This window comes from Channa argus, chromosome 6, assembly GCF_033026475.1.
Source record: "Channa argus isolate prfri chromosome 6, Channa argus male v1.0, whole genome shotgun sequence".
Taxonomy (NCBI): domain Eukaryota; kingdom Metazoa; phylum Chordata; class Actinopteri; order Anabantiformes; family Channidae; genus Channa; species Channa argus.
The window spans coordinates 2,924,654-2,942,974 of NC_090202.1; the positions used below are offsets into that span (position 1 = coordinate 2,924,654).

The following is an 18,321-nucleotide window of genomic DNA, read 5'->3' on the forward strand; positions in this document are numbered from 1 at the left end:
TGAATATCATATTATATTTTATGATCGATTTATGCAGAAATTCAGAAAGGTGCACCGTCCTATTTTTTTGTGATTGTACACACCCACACACTTCAACCCATCATTACTTCCTTAAGACTTTTTTTCCTTGAGATGCCGTTTTTATACCCAGTTATTATATTTTGACCTGTTGACAATTCATTTTATATTTTTGAGATGCTCCACCAGTACTGTTTTTTTTACCCTTGTCCAAGTTTTTTTAAGCATGTGGCTGGCATCAAATTCAAAATGAGCAAATGTTTTAAAAAATATATATAATTTCAACATTTGATATGACGTATTTGTGCTCCTTGCATATATAAAACCTGAGCATAGGTTTTAAAAGATATAAAATATTAAAAAAAATATAAAAGATCTGAGCATAATGAACATGATGAATGCAGTGTCATTTATGGCTCTGGCTTTACCGATCTAAACTGAATGGGGAAATGATGTCCTTAACCACAATGAACTTACACTGGGGGGAGGCTCAGTAGCTTGCCAAAGATGGAGAACAATGGATGGAGCTCATTGTGGTTGTATGTCCCAGAGGGGACAATGATTATGTGCAGACAAGAAGCCATGGATCGTACAACCAACACTATGCAGAATGTGATGGATGACTCGCTTTACCAGCTGAGCTACAACTACCATTCTATACTGCCATGAAAAGTTCAAATATCTTCTAGCATAACAAGACAAAAGCAGATTACTCACAGAACAAAAACATTTACCAGTTTGAGGAGGTCTGCTTTGAATCATTAAATACTTCAGGAAAGGGTTGATCCATGAAAAAAAAAATTGTATTAGTGGCATCTATTTATACAGAAAGTTAACTTGCTGAGATGTGAGATTGATGAAAGCAGCAATGTTACATATCCTATGTCTAAAAAGGGCTTTAGAGATTTCTGTTTTAATCCCAGTGTAGTACATTAATTTGAATTCTGCTTATTGGGCTAAAAGCATTGAAAAAGGGCAATAATAATGCGATGGCTATTTCCAGAAACAACATATCGGCTACTCCGTTTCCACAAATCTTGATGTTAAACTGTCAAACTATGTGTTACAAAACGTTTTTGTCTTGTTTGGGTTAATATTGAATTTCTTGCTGGAACAGGCGAAGCAAAGTGCTGAACTTGGAAAAGATTGTCAGTAAAGCTGCAACTCAAGGAGTATTCAAGTTTACCACAGGTCCTTTCAGCAACCAGCACAGAGAGGGAGCAGTTAGGGAGGGGACAGAAGGATAGTTGAAGGCAGGAGGAGATAGGAATCGATTGAGCGAGTGTGTTCCTCCCCACCCACACTGAGGTTAAAGGAGAGGCCTGTGCTGAAGAATGTCCTACTGAGTAATTACAAGAGCACTTCTCTTAACACACAACTGACACAACTTTCATGCCTAACCATGTTAATAATCCGTGCTCATAATGAACAGAATCCATAGGTCTGCTGGGTTAAAGTCCTCAACAACCTTGCTCCAAGCAGCAACCATCCAGGAACAGCATAAATAGATGTTGTGGGTTCTGTGGGACAGTTGTGCTACGCTACTGCCCCCCTGTGGACAAATTACACAGTTACTCAAATGGATTTTGTAATGTACATGAACTTTAGTGCCTGCTGAAGCAGAAGCAACAATGGGTTTGCAATGCCACACAGCAAGCCGTGCTTTGCCAATAAATACATAAAATAAATGAAATAAATAGTGCAAAACAAGCATTCAAACACTTTACTCTCATTGAACAATTACAAAAAAGCTATCCCTAAATCGCATTCTGTCTGGTTAGACCCTAATGGTTGTGAATTGGTTGCTGCCCTGCAACAGGTCACAGCCCATGGTGTAACACAGTGAGGCAGAGCACCTGTCTTTCTTCAGTTAACACAACTTACTTTAATATGTTGACACTAGAGGAAGATTTGAACATTGAAGCTCATTAAACCTGTGTTACACTTGTTTATGTGTGACCATGGATATGGTATCACAGAGCTAAAGAGGGTTAAATGAAACCCATAAATGAAAAATGTAAATATGGGATTCTTCAGCTACAGAACTTAATAAACCCCAAGTATTTTACAAACTTGCTTCTTCTCAACACAACCCTTTTTAAGATTTTATTTTGAATTCCAAATGTATTTTTATTATTATTACAAATTATATACACATATACATTGTATACATATATTTTAGAGAATTGAAACATTATTGCATATTGTTTAGTTTTAATCAAACCAATGCAACAAAAATCAAAAAAGATCTGAAGTGACATATTGTACTATTGGAAATGCAATTGTATTATGATTAAATCAATTAATAAACCTTATATTATCAAATCAAGGTAAAAATAACCATTATGCTATTATTAGCATTGTAGACATGATAACCCAGTGTCTACACAGAAGTCATAACGTTAGCACATTTCAATCATAAAAAATGGTCTAGATGTGGCACAAGCCTGTGTAAAGAATAAAATGTATTACACTGCTTTCTGTATTGCATTTTTTTAAGCCCCTCAACAGCAAACAGGAATACCAACAGTAACCGGATGCTTATTGAGGTCTGTAAGGCACAGTTTATGTTTAAAGTCTTTGGAGGTTCTGGATTAGGAGTCAGTCTGTGATGATAAGCCCGTTAACCTTTCACTCAGTTCCCAAAGCTTCTTTGCCAGGCCATCATCTCGTGCGTTGGCCCCCACTTCTTGAAGTGAACAGTTAGAGAAGTAACGTCCGCTGAGAGGCTTAATGCCCTCCTGCAGGGTGCAATATAGGGTGGTCTGGGACCCCCACTCAGGGTCCATGAAAAAGAGCTTGCCAAAGGGCATCATAATGAGTTTCTGCCACAGGCTCATACTGCGACCCAGCTCCGTGGATATGACTCCTAGAAGAAAAGAAATCGTCAAAGCATGTGTCAAAGACTAAAGACAGCAAGTTACCTGTTGTGCACTGAGATACTGAATTTGCAGTGAAACCATCAGAAAATAACATTTATAACTGCTTTTAACTTTATTCGCTATAACATAATTAAACTAGCCAATTTTATAGACAGCAACAGAGGAATGCAGGAACCAAAGGTAATGTTTTAGTCTCTGTCTCTGTTGAACAGGATTTTCAAGCGCTATGATTGTCCTGTGCTTAAAGTTGAACACTCACACTTCAGGAGATCAGTAGTTTAAACCTACCTGGACTTCTCTCTTAATATAACATACTTTATTCTATTCTTATTTTACATTCTTTAACAGCTGAAGTAAAAGATTAATTGGTGAGAAATCCCACATTAGTTAAAATACTATTCTGAGTCAAAAGTGAGGTTGACTGTTGCCTTGGGGTTGGTCCAAAACAATTTAATTCTGTGGTCAGTTTATCTCTAAACAGAACTAAAAAGTTCTTACCTGGTTGAGCTGGGGGAAGTTATGTGACACCCAGGCACTAATGTCTAAAATACATTTTAAAAGAACATCAATAGTGTAGACCTAGTGTCATCAGACACTGCCACAAAAAGTGTGGCTCCTGATGGCACCACCTATAGGTGACACCCCCTATAACATGGTTTATAATGAATTATCAAGTAGTGGACTTAAAATTGATCCCTGGAGATCAATACTTTCAGAGGTTTTAGATATGTTTTTACCATTTTCAAAAGAGAACTGTGTACCAGAAAGATACGTTAAAAACAATTCCTTTTTAAAATTGATGTTCACCGACTAACAACTTGATGTCAGCTGGCTGAGAACAGCAATTCTGAACTGCTGCATCTGTATGTAAAAATAATACTATGTAGACTAAAATCACTTTAGTTGTCGATATATGGTTGTAAGATATGCACAATGCAAAACGCAATGAAAAACACAGACTGTAGTTAGGTGTAGTCAGTGTAAACACAACCTCTCCATACATCTATGGATGAGCTGTTCTTATGCAAGCAAACCATTGAAATTGGGGCGATGATAAAAAGAAATAGACATATATAAAGTGTTGCCTGATGCTACACATTCTTTGTCACCGACAGCAGTGATGACATTTATCACAGAAAAGCTACTAACAATGTGTGTGGACACAGGGCTATTTTTCTGTGTGTTCAGAATTCAGAAAATAAAGCAATGTCTCATTTTAAATTAGTTTACCCACAATACATTCTCTACCATTAGACTAATGTTAAGAATAACACACAGGCTTATTTATTAAATATAAATATATTATTATATTTAGATTATTTTTGTAATTTTACATTCACCTGTTCTCAGGATCTTGTCACACTTTCTGCTTTTTAAGTCACTCTTGAAATGTGCTCCCCCTGTCTCTTCCTCTCACTCACCCACTTTTTTTTCTCTCTTTCTCTATTTTTGTATGTTTTTTATCATTAGCCGTAGCCACTAGGAAGCCTGCTGATCATGGTTCCTAATGTCATATATTAGGTCCAGGAGAAACTGTGACCGACTAAGTCATAACGTTGATCACTCAGCTTTAGTATTTATTATTATTTATATTTTCAATTTATTATTATCATCCCGAGAGCCTTACTCTTCTCCTACTCCTTTCACACCTAATCTGGAAACTCAAAAACCATTATTATTTGTTATTCTATACCGTCCTCGAGTCCCTCATTTAGAGTTTTTGACTGAATTTTCAGATTTTCTTTCCAATTTAGTGCTTAGTACAGATAAAGTCATAATATGGGCGATTTATACAGCATTAATACGGCATTGAAACCTAAAAAAAAAATCTAACAATATTTTCTCAGAATTCTCCATCTTCCACCATTTTGTAATAACATTTGAAGTTACAATAACGAACTCTACATCAGTTAGGATTAAGGAAATTTAAAGAAATTCTTCTTCTTCTTTACCTCACCATGTTTCAATGCAATGGAGAGTAGCCACCTTAACCTTATTCCTGTTCAACTTGATTATCTTGTTGATAATTCTGCAGCCTCACTATGTACTAATACTACTAATACTAATACTAATACAATTGATACTGTTGCCCCTCTGAAAAAGGTAATCAGAGAGGCGATCGGCATGATATACTTTACAAACTTGCATCCTAATTCAGGCAACACGAAAGTTAGAAAGGAAGTGTTGTTATACTAATTTAGAATATTCATGCTTGGCCTGGAAAAACAGTTGAATAACATAGAAATCCCTCCGTAATACCACAACAACATATTATTCTTCATTAACTAAGGAAAACAAGAACAACCCCCTTTTCAGCACTGTAGCCAGGTTGACTTAGAGCCATAGCTCTGTTAAACCTAGTATTCACTTAACTCTTAGCAGCAACGATTGGATGACTTTCTTTACAAAAAATATAGCTATCAGGGAAAGAATTTACCAGGTCCTTCCCACAAATATTACAGATCGATCTTCATGTACGACAGTGCTAGAATCATCAATAAGGCCCCAATCCCTCTTAGACTGCTTTTTAACCATAGATCTCCCTGAATTAACTTCTTCACCTATTTTTAAAAACAGGCTATGTACCAAAGGCCTATAAGGTAGCTGTAATCAAATAATTACTTCAAAAAAATCTTGTCTTGATCCAGGTGTTTTATCCAATTACAATACAATATCAAACCTGCACTTTATCTCAAAAATCCTTGAAAAAGTAGTTGCAAAGCAATTATGTGACCACAGGACACAGTACAGGAATAATTAGTTTGAAGACTTTCAGTCAGTATTTAGAGTTCATCATAGTACAGGAGTGGTAAAAGTCACAAACGCTCTTCTCTTGGCTTCAGATAGTGGAGTAGTCTCTAGACTTGTTCTGTTAGATCGTAGTGCATTGGACCCCACTGATCATCTTCCATGCACACAATACAAAACAGCCTTCTTCCATCTATGGGACATTGCCAAATTAGGAAATGGTAAATGTTCTTCACTTATATAGCGCTTTTCTACCTATTGACACTCAAAGCGCTTTACACTGGTTCTCATTCTGCCATTTGCACTTTACCTTGATGCGCCACAGGAAGCATCCTGTCTCGAAAAACTAGTCCATGCATTTGTTACTTCTAGGTTGGACTACTATAATTCACTACCTTCAGGATGCCCCAGTAACTCCCTAAAGAGTCTGCAAATAATCCAAATTGCCGCAGCAAAAGATCTGACTAGACATCATATTTCACCTTCACTAGCTTCTCTCCAATGGCTTCCCATTAAATCTAGATTTGAATTTAAAAACCTTCTTCTTGCATCGAAGCTCTAAACGGTCAAGCTCCATCATATCTGAAAGGCCTCTTAGTACCATTTCATCCTAATAGAACAGTTCGATCTCAGAATGCAGGCCTACTTGTAGTTCCCAGAATTTCCAAAGATAGAATGACCCTATGGAACCAGCTCACAGTTCAGATTCTGGAAACAGACACCCTCTCTATTTTTAAGACTAGGCTTAAAACCTTCCTTAAAAGCTTAAAGTTCATTATAGTCATGCTGCTATAGGCTTAGACTGCTGGAGGACCCACCCCCCACATGTACTGAGCTCCTTTCTTCCTCTCTTCACTCTCTCCTCTCCTCTCACCCTGCATTTATATGCAACCACTGCATGACCTTAACTTTGTATCTTTCTCTCCCGTAGTTGTTATTCTCCCTCTGTGTCCCTTTCTGCAGGTATTCCCGGCTTTGGACCAGTTCGTTTCCAGTATTCAGCTACTGGACCTACTAACCTGACCAATGTTTTGTTGTTGCTTTTTGTTGCTCATTTCTTTTCTCTATCCACTTTCCACTCACCCCAACCAGTCAAGGCTGCCAAACCTGAGTCCGGTTCTGCTGGAGGTTTCTACCATTAAAGGGAGTTTTTCCTCTCCAATGTTGCCTATGGCTTGCTAGAGGGGGATTTGTTGGGTTTTCTCTACATATCTGTATAGTCCTGACTTTATTATTAAAGTGCGTTGAGATGTCTTTGTTATGAATTGGCACTATATAAATAAAGTTATATAATAAAGAGAGAACCCAACAATTCCCTCTGGAGCAAGACATAGGCAACAGTAGAGAGAAAAAAATTCCCTTTAACGGAAGAAACATCCAGCAGAACCAGGCTCAGGCCATCTGCCTTGACCGGTTGAGGTGAGTGGACAAAAAGCAACAACAAAACATCAGGCAGATTGGTAGGACCAGTAGCTGCACACTGGAAACACACAGCTTCAAAACCGAGTAACACCTGCAGAAAGGGACAGAGAGAGGGGGACAGAGAAGGACAAAGACAACTACGGAAGAAAACACACAAGAGTTAATGACATACAGTGGTGACTATTGTGGGGTGAGAGGAGAGGAGAGAGGGTCAAGAGGAGAGAAGGAGCTCAGTGCATCAGGGGGTGGGTCGCCCAGCAGTTTAAGCTTATAGCAGCATAACTAACTATAAGCTTTATTAAAGAGGAAGGTTTTAAGCCTAGACTTAAAAGTAGAGAGGTTGTCTGCTTCCTGAATCTGAACTGGAAGCTGGTTCCACAGGAACATAGACCTGCTATGTCAACTGCCTTCAGTCCTCTCAGTGTCCCACTTCTTCTTAGCTAACCTCTTTTTCTGTATACACTCCTGAACTTCCTCGTTCCACCACCAAGTCTCCTCGTCCACTTTCCTCTTTCCAGATGACACACCGAGTACCCTCCTACCTATCTCCCTAATCACATTAGCTGTAGTGGTCAAGTCATCTGGAAGCACCTCCTGACCACCTATAGCCTGTCTCAACTCCTCCACCACTTCGCCCTCTGCTCTGCCTGTAGTAGTCCACTTGAGTGCTTCTACTTCCACTCTTTTACATCACCCTATGTTCCTACCTCTTCAGGAAGAAAGTATTCACTACAGCCATTTCCATCCTTTTGCAAAGTCTACCGCCATCTTTCCTTCTGCGTTTCTGTCCTGAAGACCAAACCTGCCCATTACATTCTCATCACCTCTGTTCCCTTCATCAACATGTCAAAGTCTGCCTAAGTCTGACTAAAAGTGAAACTAATACCAAGTGGCCTATTACACAATAATATTTTTATGGTCTTTTAAAAATATTAAAATTCATACAGCACTATGAATGGACCTGCTACGTAAGCACCAGCTCAGTTCACTATATGTGTTAAATTGTTTTATTTATCATGTGTTAGGAAACTAACCTGAACAGGGACTCATTGTCCAGATGTGTCTTTCAAGTGGGATGGAAGTAAACAGAGATTTATGGACTTTAAAAATCATGGCCGGTCTTCTCAAGACATATTTAATAATAATTATAATTACAATAATCTTTTTTTTCGTTACTTTAGTTCAAGTAATTGGCCTCAGGTCATATCGGCCAGTGCCACCTGTAATCACATGCCATGCAGAGGCAAAAATGATAAGTAAAACTGGCCAACCGTTGTGGCTGAAGGTGACAATTTTCAATTCAACTTTATTTATATAGCGCCAATTCACAACAAAGTCATCTAAAGGCCCTTTACAGAATAAAGTCAAGGCTATAAAGATGTATAATCAGCCATAGGCAACAGTGGAGAGGAAAAAATTTTAATGCCTACATTTATACATTACCTGTTAAATTGCATTCTAACAGCAGATATAAGTGTAAAAAAAAAAAATTAATAATTAATTTGGGAAATTTTCATTTTGAAAAGAAATTTTGGTCTTGGAGTACAAAACATCTGCCAGAGAATATGTTACATCAGCAACATTTCTCACTAAAATGTAAAGTAAACACTGACCTGGGTGTAGGCTGTAGCAGGTGACACTGGTGCCATCCAGCCTGTTGGCTAGCTCCCTGGTGAAGAGTATGTTACAGAGCTTGCTGGTGCAGTAGGCCTGAAAGTTGTACCAGATAGACTGACCCGACACTAAATCTTTGTTGGAAGCCAGCAGATTGAAGTCGATGTTTCCAAAGCGATAGAGAAGTGAGGCAACGTTCACCACACGACTGGGACCGCTCTGCTGCATCCGCTCCAGGAGAAGGTTGGTGAGCAAGAAGGGGCCCAAGTGGTTCACCCCAAACACCATGCCGAAACCGTCCTCAGTGACACCTGGGCCCATCAAACCTGACGCACACAACATACACATTCTTATCAGTTCAGACAAGTACAGCATAAAAAAAAACAAAAAAAAAGAAAATCTGTACAAAGAAAAGGAAAAATGTGGGGTCACATTCCAAAATCCTCACCGGCATTGTTGATGAGGACATCTAGTCTAGGTTCAGTCTTCAAGAAGGTTTCGGCAAAATTGCGCACAGATTTAAGGCTGGCCAGATCCAAATGCATGAACACCACCTGACTGTTCCCACTCTCCTAAAAAACAGTGATGCTGCTGAGTAAGTGTGGCTGTAATACACATATCCAATAGAGTGCCAGGAGTCCTAAAACTCTGTTTGCATTTTTGAGTTTTTAACATAAGGTCACGAGATTTTCCTATATTCTTTGAGCTTTAATGTGTCTTTAAAAAAGTGGTTGCTAACAAGTGGCTAACAAGTGGTTTTCTACCTTATTGATATCCAATAAGGGTGACGGGCGCAGGAGGTAGAGCAGTTGTCCACCAATCCCCCAGTTGCTCGTTCGATCCCCAGCTCTTCCGGTAACACGTCGAAGTGTCCTTGAGCAAGACATTGAATCCCAACTTAGTTGCTTCTGGTGAGTGTTGGCCAGCTGCATAGCAGCTCCCCCATTGGTGTGGGATTGTGAGTGCAAATGGGTGAATGAGAAGCAGGCTATTGCGCTTTGAGTACCTATATACCACGTGCACAATTATTAGCCAATTTGTATTTTTGAGGATTAATTTTGTTATTGTACAAATACAGTGCTCTTGGTCAATCCAAAATGTTAACAAACCCTCCAACCTGAACATTTAAATAGTAAAAGTGAAGTTTTGGCGTTCTTAAGAGAATATCTACATGTACACCAACACAACTATTAGTGTGCAGAATTATTCTGCAACTAAATGAAAAACAAAGATTTCCCCATCTCACTTGTTTATTTTCACCTGTTAAAGTCAAAATAATAAACCAACTAAAATTTACAAATAATCATTTCTGAAATTTCAAAAAGAAAACCTCAGTGACCAATATAGCCACCCTTCTTTTCGATAACAGTCACAAGCCTTCCATTCACAGAGTCAGTCAGTTTCTTGATCTGGTCAGAATCAACTTTTTTGTGCAGCCGCAACCAAAGCCTCTTAGACACCTTTAAGAGAGGTGTACAGTTTACCTTCACTGTAAATTTCGTGCTTAAGAAGGGCCCAAAAGTTCTCAATAGGATTTAAGTCTGTTGAAGAAGGGGACCATGTCATTAGTTTTTCATCTTTAAGGCCTTTACTGGCCAGCCACGCAGTGGAGTACTTTGATGCATGTGATGGAGTGTTTTCTTGCATAAAAATCAGTCTTCTTGAAAGATGCAGACTTTTTCCTGTACCACTGCTTGAAGAAAGTGTCTTCTAAAAATTGGCATTAGGTCTGAGAGTGGATTTTGAGTCCATTTTCAACCCGAAAAGGTCCAACTAGCTCATCTTTAATAATACCTTCCCATACCAGTACCCCACCTCCACCTTGCTGGCGTCTGAGTCGAAGAGGAGCTCTGTGTCCGTTACTGATCCAACCCAGGTCCATCCATATGGTCCATCAAGAGTCACTCTCCTCTCATCAGTCCACAAAAAATCTGTTTTCAGATACTTCTCTCTTTTTTGGCCAATTTTGTCCTGAGGAGAAGAATCTGCCTAATAATGGTGTACATGTAGTTATTGTCTTAAGAATGACAAAACTTCACTTTTACTACTTAAATGTTCAGGTTTGAGGGTTTGTTAACATTTTTGACATTTTTGATTGACCCAGAGCACTGTAGTTTTACAATAACAAAATTAATCCTCAAAAATACAACCTGCTTAATAATGTGCACACGGTGTAGGTAGAAAAGTGCTATATAAGTGCAGACCATTTACCATTTACCAAAGTGCTTTACACTGCTTCTCACTCACAATCACACACACACTCTATGCAGATGGCAGCAATTATGTTAGGGTTCAGTGTCTTGCTCAAGGACACTTGTGACTGGAGGAGTCACGAAAACTGGTTTCTTGATGTCTCAAGAACGTTAGAATTAAAGCATACATTTAGCAAATGACCAAATTATCCTTTAAGAACGTTAAAATTAAACCATACATTTGTGGAGACCTGAAGATGACTGCTACCTGACACTTTCCATCTAAAGATGAATTAGCTTTAAAAAAAGGTTTTCAGTTTATCATCATGGATTACTAAGAGGAGGTTTGTGGGGGAAAATTGCAATTTAATCAATTATAAAAATTAACAAAAACACCCCTAAGTGTCAAAACATGAAGGGGGTAATAATATTTTCTGATGCTATTTTACTGTGAAATGTAGAGAGGTCTAATTGTATACAATGTTTATTATACTCCCGCAGCTACAACAAATTTAATTACTTTAATTTTGTTGTTACTTACTCTACGGATGTCAAAAGCAGCAGCCTCAGCCTTTTCCTTGTTGCGGCAGGCCAGGATTACCCTGGCTCCTCTTCTTGCCAGATCCAGAGCAGTGGCCTTGCCGATGCCAGTGTTGCTGCCTGTGCACAGAAACCATTAACATGCTTCAACACAAAAATTAAAAAGGCTCTGTGCTAAATTCACTGAGGGCTTTCATTCTAAACCGGTCATTTTATGAGCAGAAGCAAGTTAAATGTGTTTTTGACACCGTATAAGATAATAAAATAAATTAAAACATTATTTTATGTGTATTATAACCATTTTTATTTTCAGGGCCACATATACAAATCACAAACTAAATAATTTTTCACAAACTGTCTCAAAGCAAGTAACCAAGAGAAAACAACACAAATAAATGCCAACTACAATATTTATTTAGCTTGTTAATGTCACCTTCTTCTTTTCCTTTTGGCAGTTCTCTTTCAGGGGTTGCCAGAGTGAATCATGCAATGCAACACACTGTGATCTTCTCTGTACTTCTCCATCAGCCTCCTCAAAGCAAATACTGCATCTGTTGGACTCTTTCTAGGCATGAAACCATATTCCTGCTCACAAATGCTCACCTCTGCCCTTAGCCGAGCTTCCACTACTCTTTCCCACAACTTCATTGTTTGCCTCATCAGCTTTAGTCCTCTGTAGTTGCCACAGGTCTGCTCTTAAAAATATGCATCGGTACACTTTTTCTCCATTCCTCAGGCATCTGCTCACTCTCCAAGATCTTGTTGAACTTCTTTTCCTTTTTGGCTATGTATTTATCCAGACTTTTGTAGCTAAGAAGAAGTGGGAAACTGAGAGGACTGAAGAGAGTAGACAGGAGTACAGGGAGATACAGCGTAAGGTGAAGGTAGAGGTGGCAAAGGCCAAACAAAGAGCATATGAGGACTTGTATGCTAGGTTGGACACTAAAGAGGGAGAGGTGGATTTGTGCAGGTTGGTGAGACAAAGAGGTAGAGATGGGAAGGATGTGCACCAGGTTACGGTGATTAAAGATAAGTTTGGAAATGTATTGACAGGTGCCAGGAGTATGATGGGAAGATGGAAGGACAACTTTGAAGAGTTGATGAACGAGGAAAATGAAAGGGAACGAAGAGTAGAAGAGGTGACTGGTGTGGAGCAGGAAGTAGCAAAGATCAGTAAGAGTGAAGTGAGGAGGGTGTTGAAGAGGATGAAGAGCGGAAAGCCAGTTGGTCCTGATGACATACCTGTGGAGGTATGGAAGTGTCTAGGAGAGGTGGCAGTAAAGTTTCTGACTAGTTTGTTTAACAAGATCTTGGAGAGTGAGGGGGAGAAGTTTATTGCTGCCCATTTTTAAGAACAAGGGAGATGTGCAGAGCTGTGGCAACTACAGAGGAATAAAGCTGATGAGCCAAACAATGAAGTTGTGGGAAAGAGTAGTGGAAGCTCGGCTAAGAGCAGAGGTGAACATTTGTGAGCAGCAATATGGTTTCATGCCTAGAAAGAGTCCAACAGATGCAGTATTAGCTTTGAGGATGCTGATGGAGAAGTACAGAGAGTGCAGTGCTGCATTGTGTCTTCGTAGATTTAGAAAAAGCGTATGACAGGGTGCCGAGAGAGGAGCTGTGGTATTGTATGAGGACGTCTGGAGTGGCAGAGAAGTGTGTTAGAGTGGTGGAGGACATGAATGAGAGCTGTAAGACAGTGGTGAGGTGTGCTGTAGGTGAGACAGAGGAGTTCAAGGTGAACGTGGGTCTGCAACAAGGATCGGCTCCGAGCCCTTTCTTGTTTGCTCTGGTGATGGACAGACTGACAGATGAGGTTAGACAAGAATCTCCATGGACTATGATGTTTGCAGATGACATTGTGATTTGTAGTGAGAGCAGGGAGCAGGTGGAGGAAAATCTAGAGAGGTGGAGGTCTGCTCTGGAAAACAGAGGAATGAAGCTTAGCCGCAGCAAGACAGAATACATGTGTCAATGAGAGGGACCCAGGTGGAACAGTGAGGTTACAGGGAGCAGAGGTGAAGAAGGTGCAGGACTTTAAATACTTAGGGTTAAAGGTTTAGAGCAACGGTGAGTGTGAAAAAGAGGTGAAGAGGCGAGTGCAAGCAGGTTGGAACGGGTGGAGAAAAGTGTCAGGTGTGTTGTGTGATAAAAGAGTATCAGCGAGAATGAAAGGAAAGATGTTCAAGACGGTGGTGAGACCCGCGATGTTGTTCGCTTAGAGACAGTGGCACTAAAGAAAAGACAGGAGGCAGAGCTTGAGGTAGCAGAGCTTAAGACGCTGAGGTTCTCTTTGGGAGAGACTAGGATGGACAGGATCAGGAATGAGTACATCAGAGGGACAGCTCGTGTTAGATGTGTTGGAGATAAAGTCAGAGAGGCCAGACTGAGGTGGTTTGGACATGTTCAGAGAAGACATTGTGAATATATCGGTAGAAGGATGCTGAGGTTGGAGCTGCCAGGCAGGAGGTCTAGAGGAAGACCAAAGAGGAGATTTATGGATGTAGTGAGGGAGGACATGAAGTTAGTTGGTGTGAGTGAAGAGGATGCAGAGGACAGAGTTAGATGGAGGCACATGATTCGCTGTGGCGACTCCTGAAAGGGAACAGCCGAAAGGAAAAGAAGATTTATCCAGACTTTGGAATGGTACAAGAAGACCCTGCCGTGTGCCCCCCCTGAGCATTTCCAAGATTTTGCTAAATAAACTAGTCAAAAACTCTACCACAACCTCTGCTAGATAGTTCCCTACCTCCACAGGACCAACTGCCTTTCTACTCTTCATTCTCTTCAACACTCATCTCCCCTCATTCTTACTAATCTTTGCTACTTCCTACTCCTCACCAGTCACCTGGTGACCAGTCCTTCCATCTTCCAATCACAGTCCTGGCATGTGTATATACACTTCCATCCCAATCTTTAATCACCCTAACCTGCTGCACATCCTTCCTATCTCCATCTCTCTGCCTCCCCAACCTGTACAAATCTACCTCCCACTATCCAACCAGGCAAGTCCTCATTTGGTCTTTGTTTGGCCTTTGCCACCTCTATCTTCACCTTACGCTGTATCTCCCTGTACTCCTGTCTACTCTCTTAAGTCCTCTCAGTGTCCCACTTCTTCTTAGCTAACCTCTTTTTCTGTATACACTCCTGAACTTTCTCGTTCCACCTCCAAGTCTCCTCTTCCACTATCCTTCTTCCTGATAACCCTCCTACCCGTCTCCCTGATAACATTAGCTGTAGTGGTCCAGTCATCTGGAAGCACCTCCTGACTACCCAGAGCCTGTCTCAACTCCTGCCTGTAAACTACACAACATTCCACCACTTTGTCCTCTGCTCTGCCTTTTACTCTTTATCTTACTTACCACCAGAGACATTTTATACACCACCATCCTGTGTCATCTGGCTACACTCTCCCCTACCAATACTTTGGAGGCACTGATCTCTTTCGGATTACAATGTCAACAAAAGATGCAGTCCAACTGAGTGCTTCTACTTCTGCTCCTTTATGTCACTCTTTGTTCGTACCTTTTCTGGAAGAAAGTGTTCACTACAGCCATTTCCATCCTTTTTGCAAAGTCTACCACCATCTGTCCTTCTGCGTTCCTGTCCTGAAAACCAAACCGGCCCATTAAATTCTCATCATCTCTGTTCCCTTTATCAACAAGTCCATTGTAATCTGCACCAATCACATGAAAAATGGGTGGGTTCAAACAAAAGGTGCTATCTTCTAAGCTGTGTATCAAATCCAAATGGATATACCTGGAAATAAAAGCTGAAATGTAGATGTCTTGTCTCATATTCATCTTGATGTCAAACCAAATGTTTTCAGCAAATATAAAAGGCATTGGTCTCACTTTTCCAATACTTTTAGAGGGGATGCTCTTTTGCTCATGGACATGGAGGCACTACAAAAGTGCTGCAAATTGTTTCCTGAACCTTCAATTTAACCTATACATTTGCAAGTAATGAAACTGAACTTAAGTGTAGTTTACACACATAGTAAACATGAGTGGCGGATAGTTTGTTTACTTAATGAACAGAGCTTTTCTAACTTGTCCATGTGCAACACAACTTCAGCACCGCACATAAGCAGGTGAGGATTCTATGTCGTAATCTGTGAGCACGTAGCACCAAATGAAGCAGCATAGTCCAAGCCCACCAGTGAGTGGGCCTAAAAGAGGCTACTTTTTTGCTCTATAAGCTCAATTACATCTGCAGTCGTACTATAAAAGATTGGTGATCATTATAATTGATCGCCATTATCATTTTCTGTTCTTCCTTTAGCATACCTATACTACCAAAGGAGGATGAGCATCTACCGAGGCATTGGTCTCCACCTTTGCTGCCATCACCAATTTTAAGGACCTCACTGGTGACTGGTCCCTTTAATCCCCAATATGGAGCAGAGACTCGCCACCCTCTTCGGTGTCAAGTGCAACCTCAGAGCCGGCCAACGTGCCACCCCAACCACTCCAAACGACCCCTTAACGACACGTCTTGTCAACCATTTGCATCAGTGTGTGTTTCAGGTCTAACATTTGCTTCTGGCCAACGCTATCTCTGAGTTGACTATGCTGCCTGACGCTTTGCCTGCCAGGTATGCTGATGAATTCAGCAAGCTCTCGAGCTGGATCCTTGCTATGTGTGGCCTGATAGCAATTGCTTCAGCTTGCATTTCAGACCATGACTGCAAAGGAATATGTGGCATTATCTCGCCTTCATCCCTGAGGCTGTGAAGAAAGACATGCTGGAGGAGCCAATTAGTCCTAACAGTCTGTTTGGTCACCACTTTAAACACCTCAGAAGAGGTTAAGAAAAAAACAGCTTATTGCTTGTTCCTTCAGTGATCGCCACAGCAGAACAAGGTTTCCCTTGGTGGCTGGGTGGGGCAACACCTGTTGGGGACGAATTCAAACCTGTTGCCTTCTGCATAGTTGTTTCACATTTGACTAGTACTTACTAAGATGACAGTCTGTCTGAGTTGCTGAGATTACAGGTTTCCACTTCACCAAAAACAAAATAACGAATAGTAAATATTTGGATAACCTGCCCACATTTTAAAAATATAAATGGATAACCTGGAAAACTCAAAACCATTTAAGTTTTGTAACTTAAGTTTAAGTGACTTAATAGCAGTCCTAGAATGACTCAAAGGTTTTGGAAATTCAGGGTGAAGGATGTTTATTAATGTTTGCACTTTTACATTTGAGTGTTTTCTGGTTTGCATCATCTTTCCTCAATGTTTGCAGTTTTACTTGTGTGTGTGATTTGGCTCCAGAGACACCATAGTAACAGCATATAGATTAAATACGTCTTAGATAGAATCATGTTTTACCTAAAGTTCACATACAAAGAACAAAACATTTTTTAAATCATGAGTTATCCAAATATACTAAAGAAATGCATATGGAGTAAGACAGCTATCAAAAAAGACGTCTGTGTACATTTCGTTAAGTTATTGACAACTAAAGATTAGGCTTATGCTTATGCACGCACACACACGCGTCTTCTTAAATAGTCGTCTCACACAGCTCTCACGTGGCAAAAAGATGAGTAAAGACAGTACAAACCAGAGGATTGTGATGAGGGGACGAGTGACATCCCACACAAATGGCATCCCGTAACTTTTAAGACCAACCTGAAGCAAAGGTTGTTATTGTTGTTGTTTTTTCTTTGAAATACTGTATAACTTTATAAATATGACTCAGTGCTGCTCGGGCCAAACAATAAAGCAAGTGTTGTGGAAAACGAAGTGGCGAAGATTTGTTTACACGAGCAGCTGAAGCTACACGGTAACTGTAGATGCAGCCCATTACCTGTAACAATGGCCGTCTTCCCCTCCAGCTTCACTGAACTCGAGAATCGCGTTCCTCTGAACACAACATAGTACAGTATCACATAGGAGGAAACTAACGCTCCAGTAATAAGAAGCAATGCCGACATCGCCGCAGCAAACTGGCACTAGAAACAGCCTCGACAGTGTCACAAGTTAAACCACCCTGACTACGTTCAATACGCAAATCCGTAACGACTTTCAAAATAATAACAAAAAAATCGCCCGCGATCTAAGCACTTGTTTGTAATGAGGTAGTAATTTTGGTAGTAATGAGATAAATTTGGAAATACGTGCCAAAACACTGTGTCTGATATTATTTGAAGATAAAAATGTAATGTTACAAATATACAAAATTATTCTGAAGGGCAAACCAACTCCGACAGTTTCCGGTTGGCTTCCCTGTCTAACCGCTCTAAAAACAACAGCTGTCTCCAAATCCAGGAGTGAAACAAGCAGGTTTGGTTTCCATCAGACTGAAAGCAGCGTTTCACGATTTGTGGTAGTGAAGGTTTGAGTTTATGAGTTTGGTGAATGTCACTTTAAGTACTTTATAAACAAACTTTAGACATTTGGGAAAAGAAAATGCACTTTAGACTCAGTTTTTCACGAACTTCTTTTTATGTAAACGTTTTTTACTTACCTTGGGGGAAAAAAATCAACTTAAAATAAGCATACGTCCACCTTAAATCCCAATTTATGCGCGTTTCAGGCTTTTGTAATAGACCTGTGTTGATAGGCATACCGTTCTATGTTATGTACATTTTATTAGTAGCCGTTCTTTTTCTTTGACATCTGTCACTAGCAATACTTTAAATCAAAACCATGACAGAGCTCTTTAACTTTTGAATAGGATTTTCCGTTTGTGTCAGAAATTCCAACACAACAAACACTATAGTCAGCTTCTCAGTTAACATCTAGTTTAAAACATATTCAAGTCACAGTTAGTTGTAATCATGTTTAAATATATTTCTTAGCGTCCTGTAACTTCAAATGATTTCTTATTGTTCTCAGGAGACACTCAGGCACTTCGACATGATCAAATCTGACACCTTCTAAAAACCATTTTCAT

General features: G+C 40.0%; 1 protein-coding gene across 2 annotated transcripts; it reads right to left on the minus strand.

Moving 5' to 3' along the window:
* Positions 1-1,600: 1,600 nt before the first annotated feature.
* LOC137129199 (dehydrogenase/reductase SDR family member 13-like) lies at positions 1,601-17,418 on the minus strand. Of its 2 annotated transcripts, XM_067508133.1 has the most exons (7): positions 17,233-17,373; positions 14,942-15,024; positions 11,418-11,536; positions 9,449-9,690; positions 9,133-9,256; positions 8,684-9,010; positions 1,601-2,887 (listed from the first exon to the last, which is right to left on the minus strand). In XM_067508133.1, the coding sequence occupies exons 4-7, from the start codon at positions 9,614-9,616 to the stop codon at positions 2,613-2,615; spliced, it is 894 nt and encodes a 297-aa protein (XP_067364234.1). In that variant the 5' UTR covers positions 9,617-9,690; positions 11,418-11,536; positions 14,942-15,024; positions 17,233-17,373; the 3' UTR covers positions 1,601-2,612. The 2 variants fall into 2 exon arrangements, with proteins under 2 accessions (XP_067364234.1, XP_067364233.1); XM_067508132.1 differs by lacking the exons at positions 9,449-9,690; positions 14,942-15,024 and having other exon boundaries at positions 17,233-17,418.
* Positions 17,419-18,321: the final 903 nt, after the last annotated feature.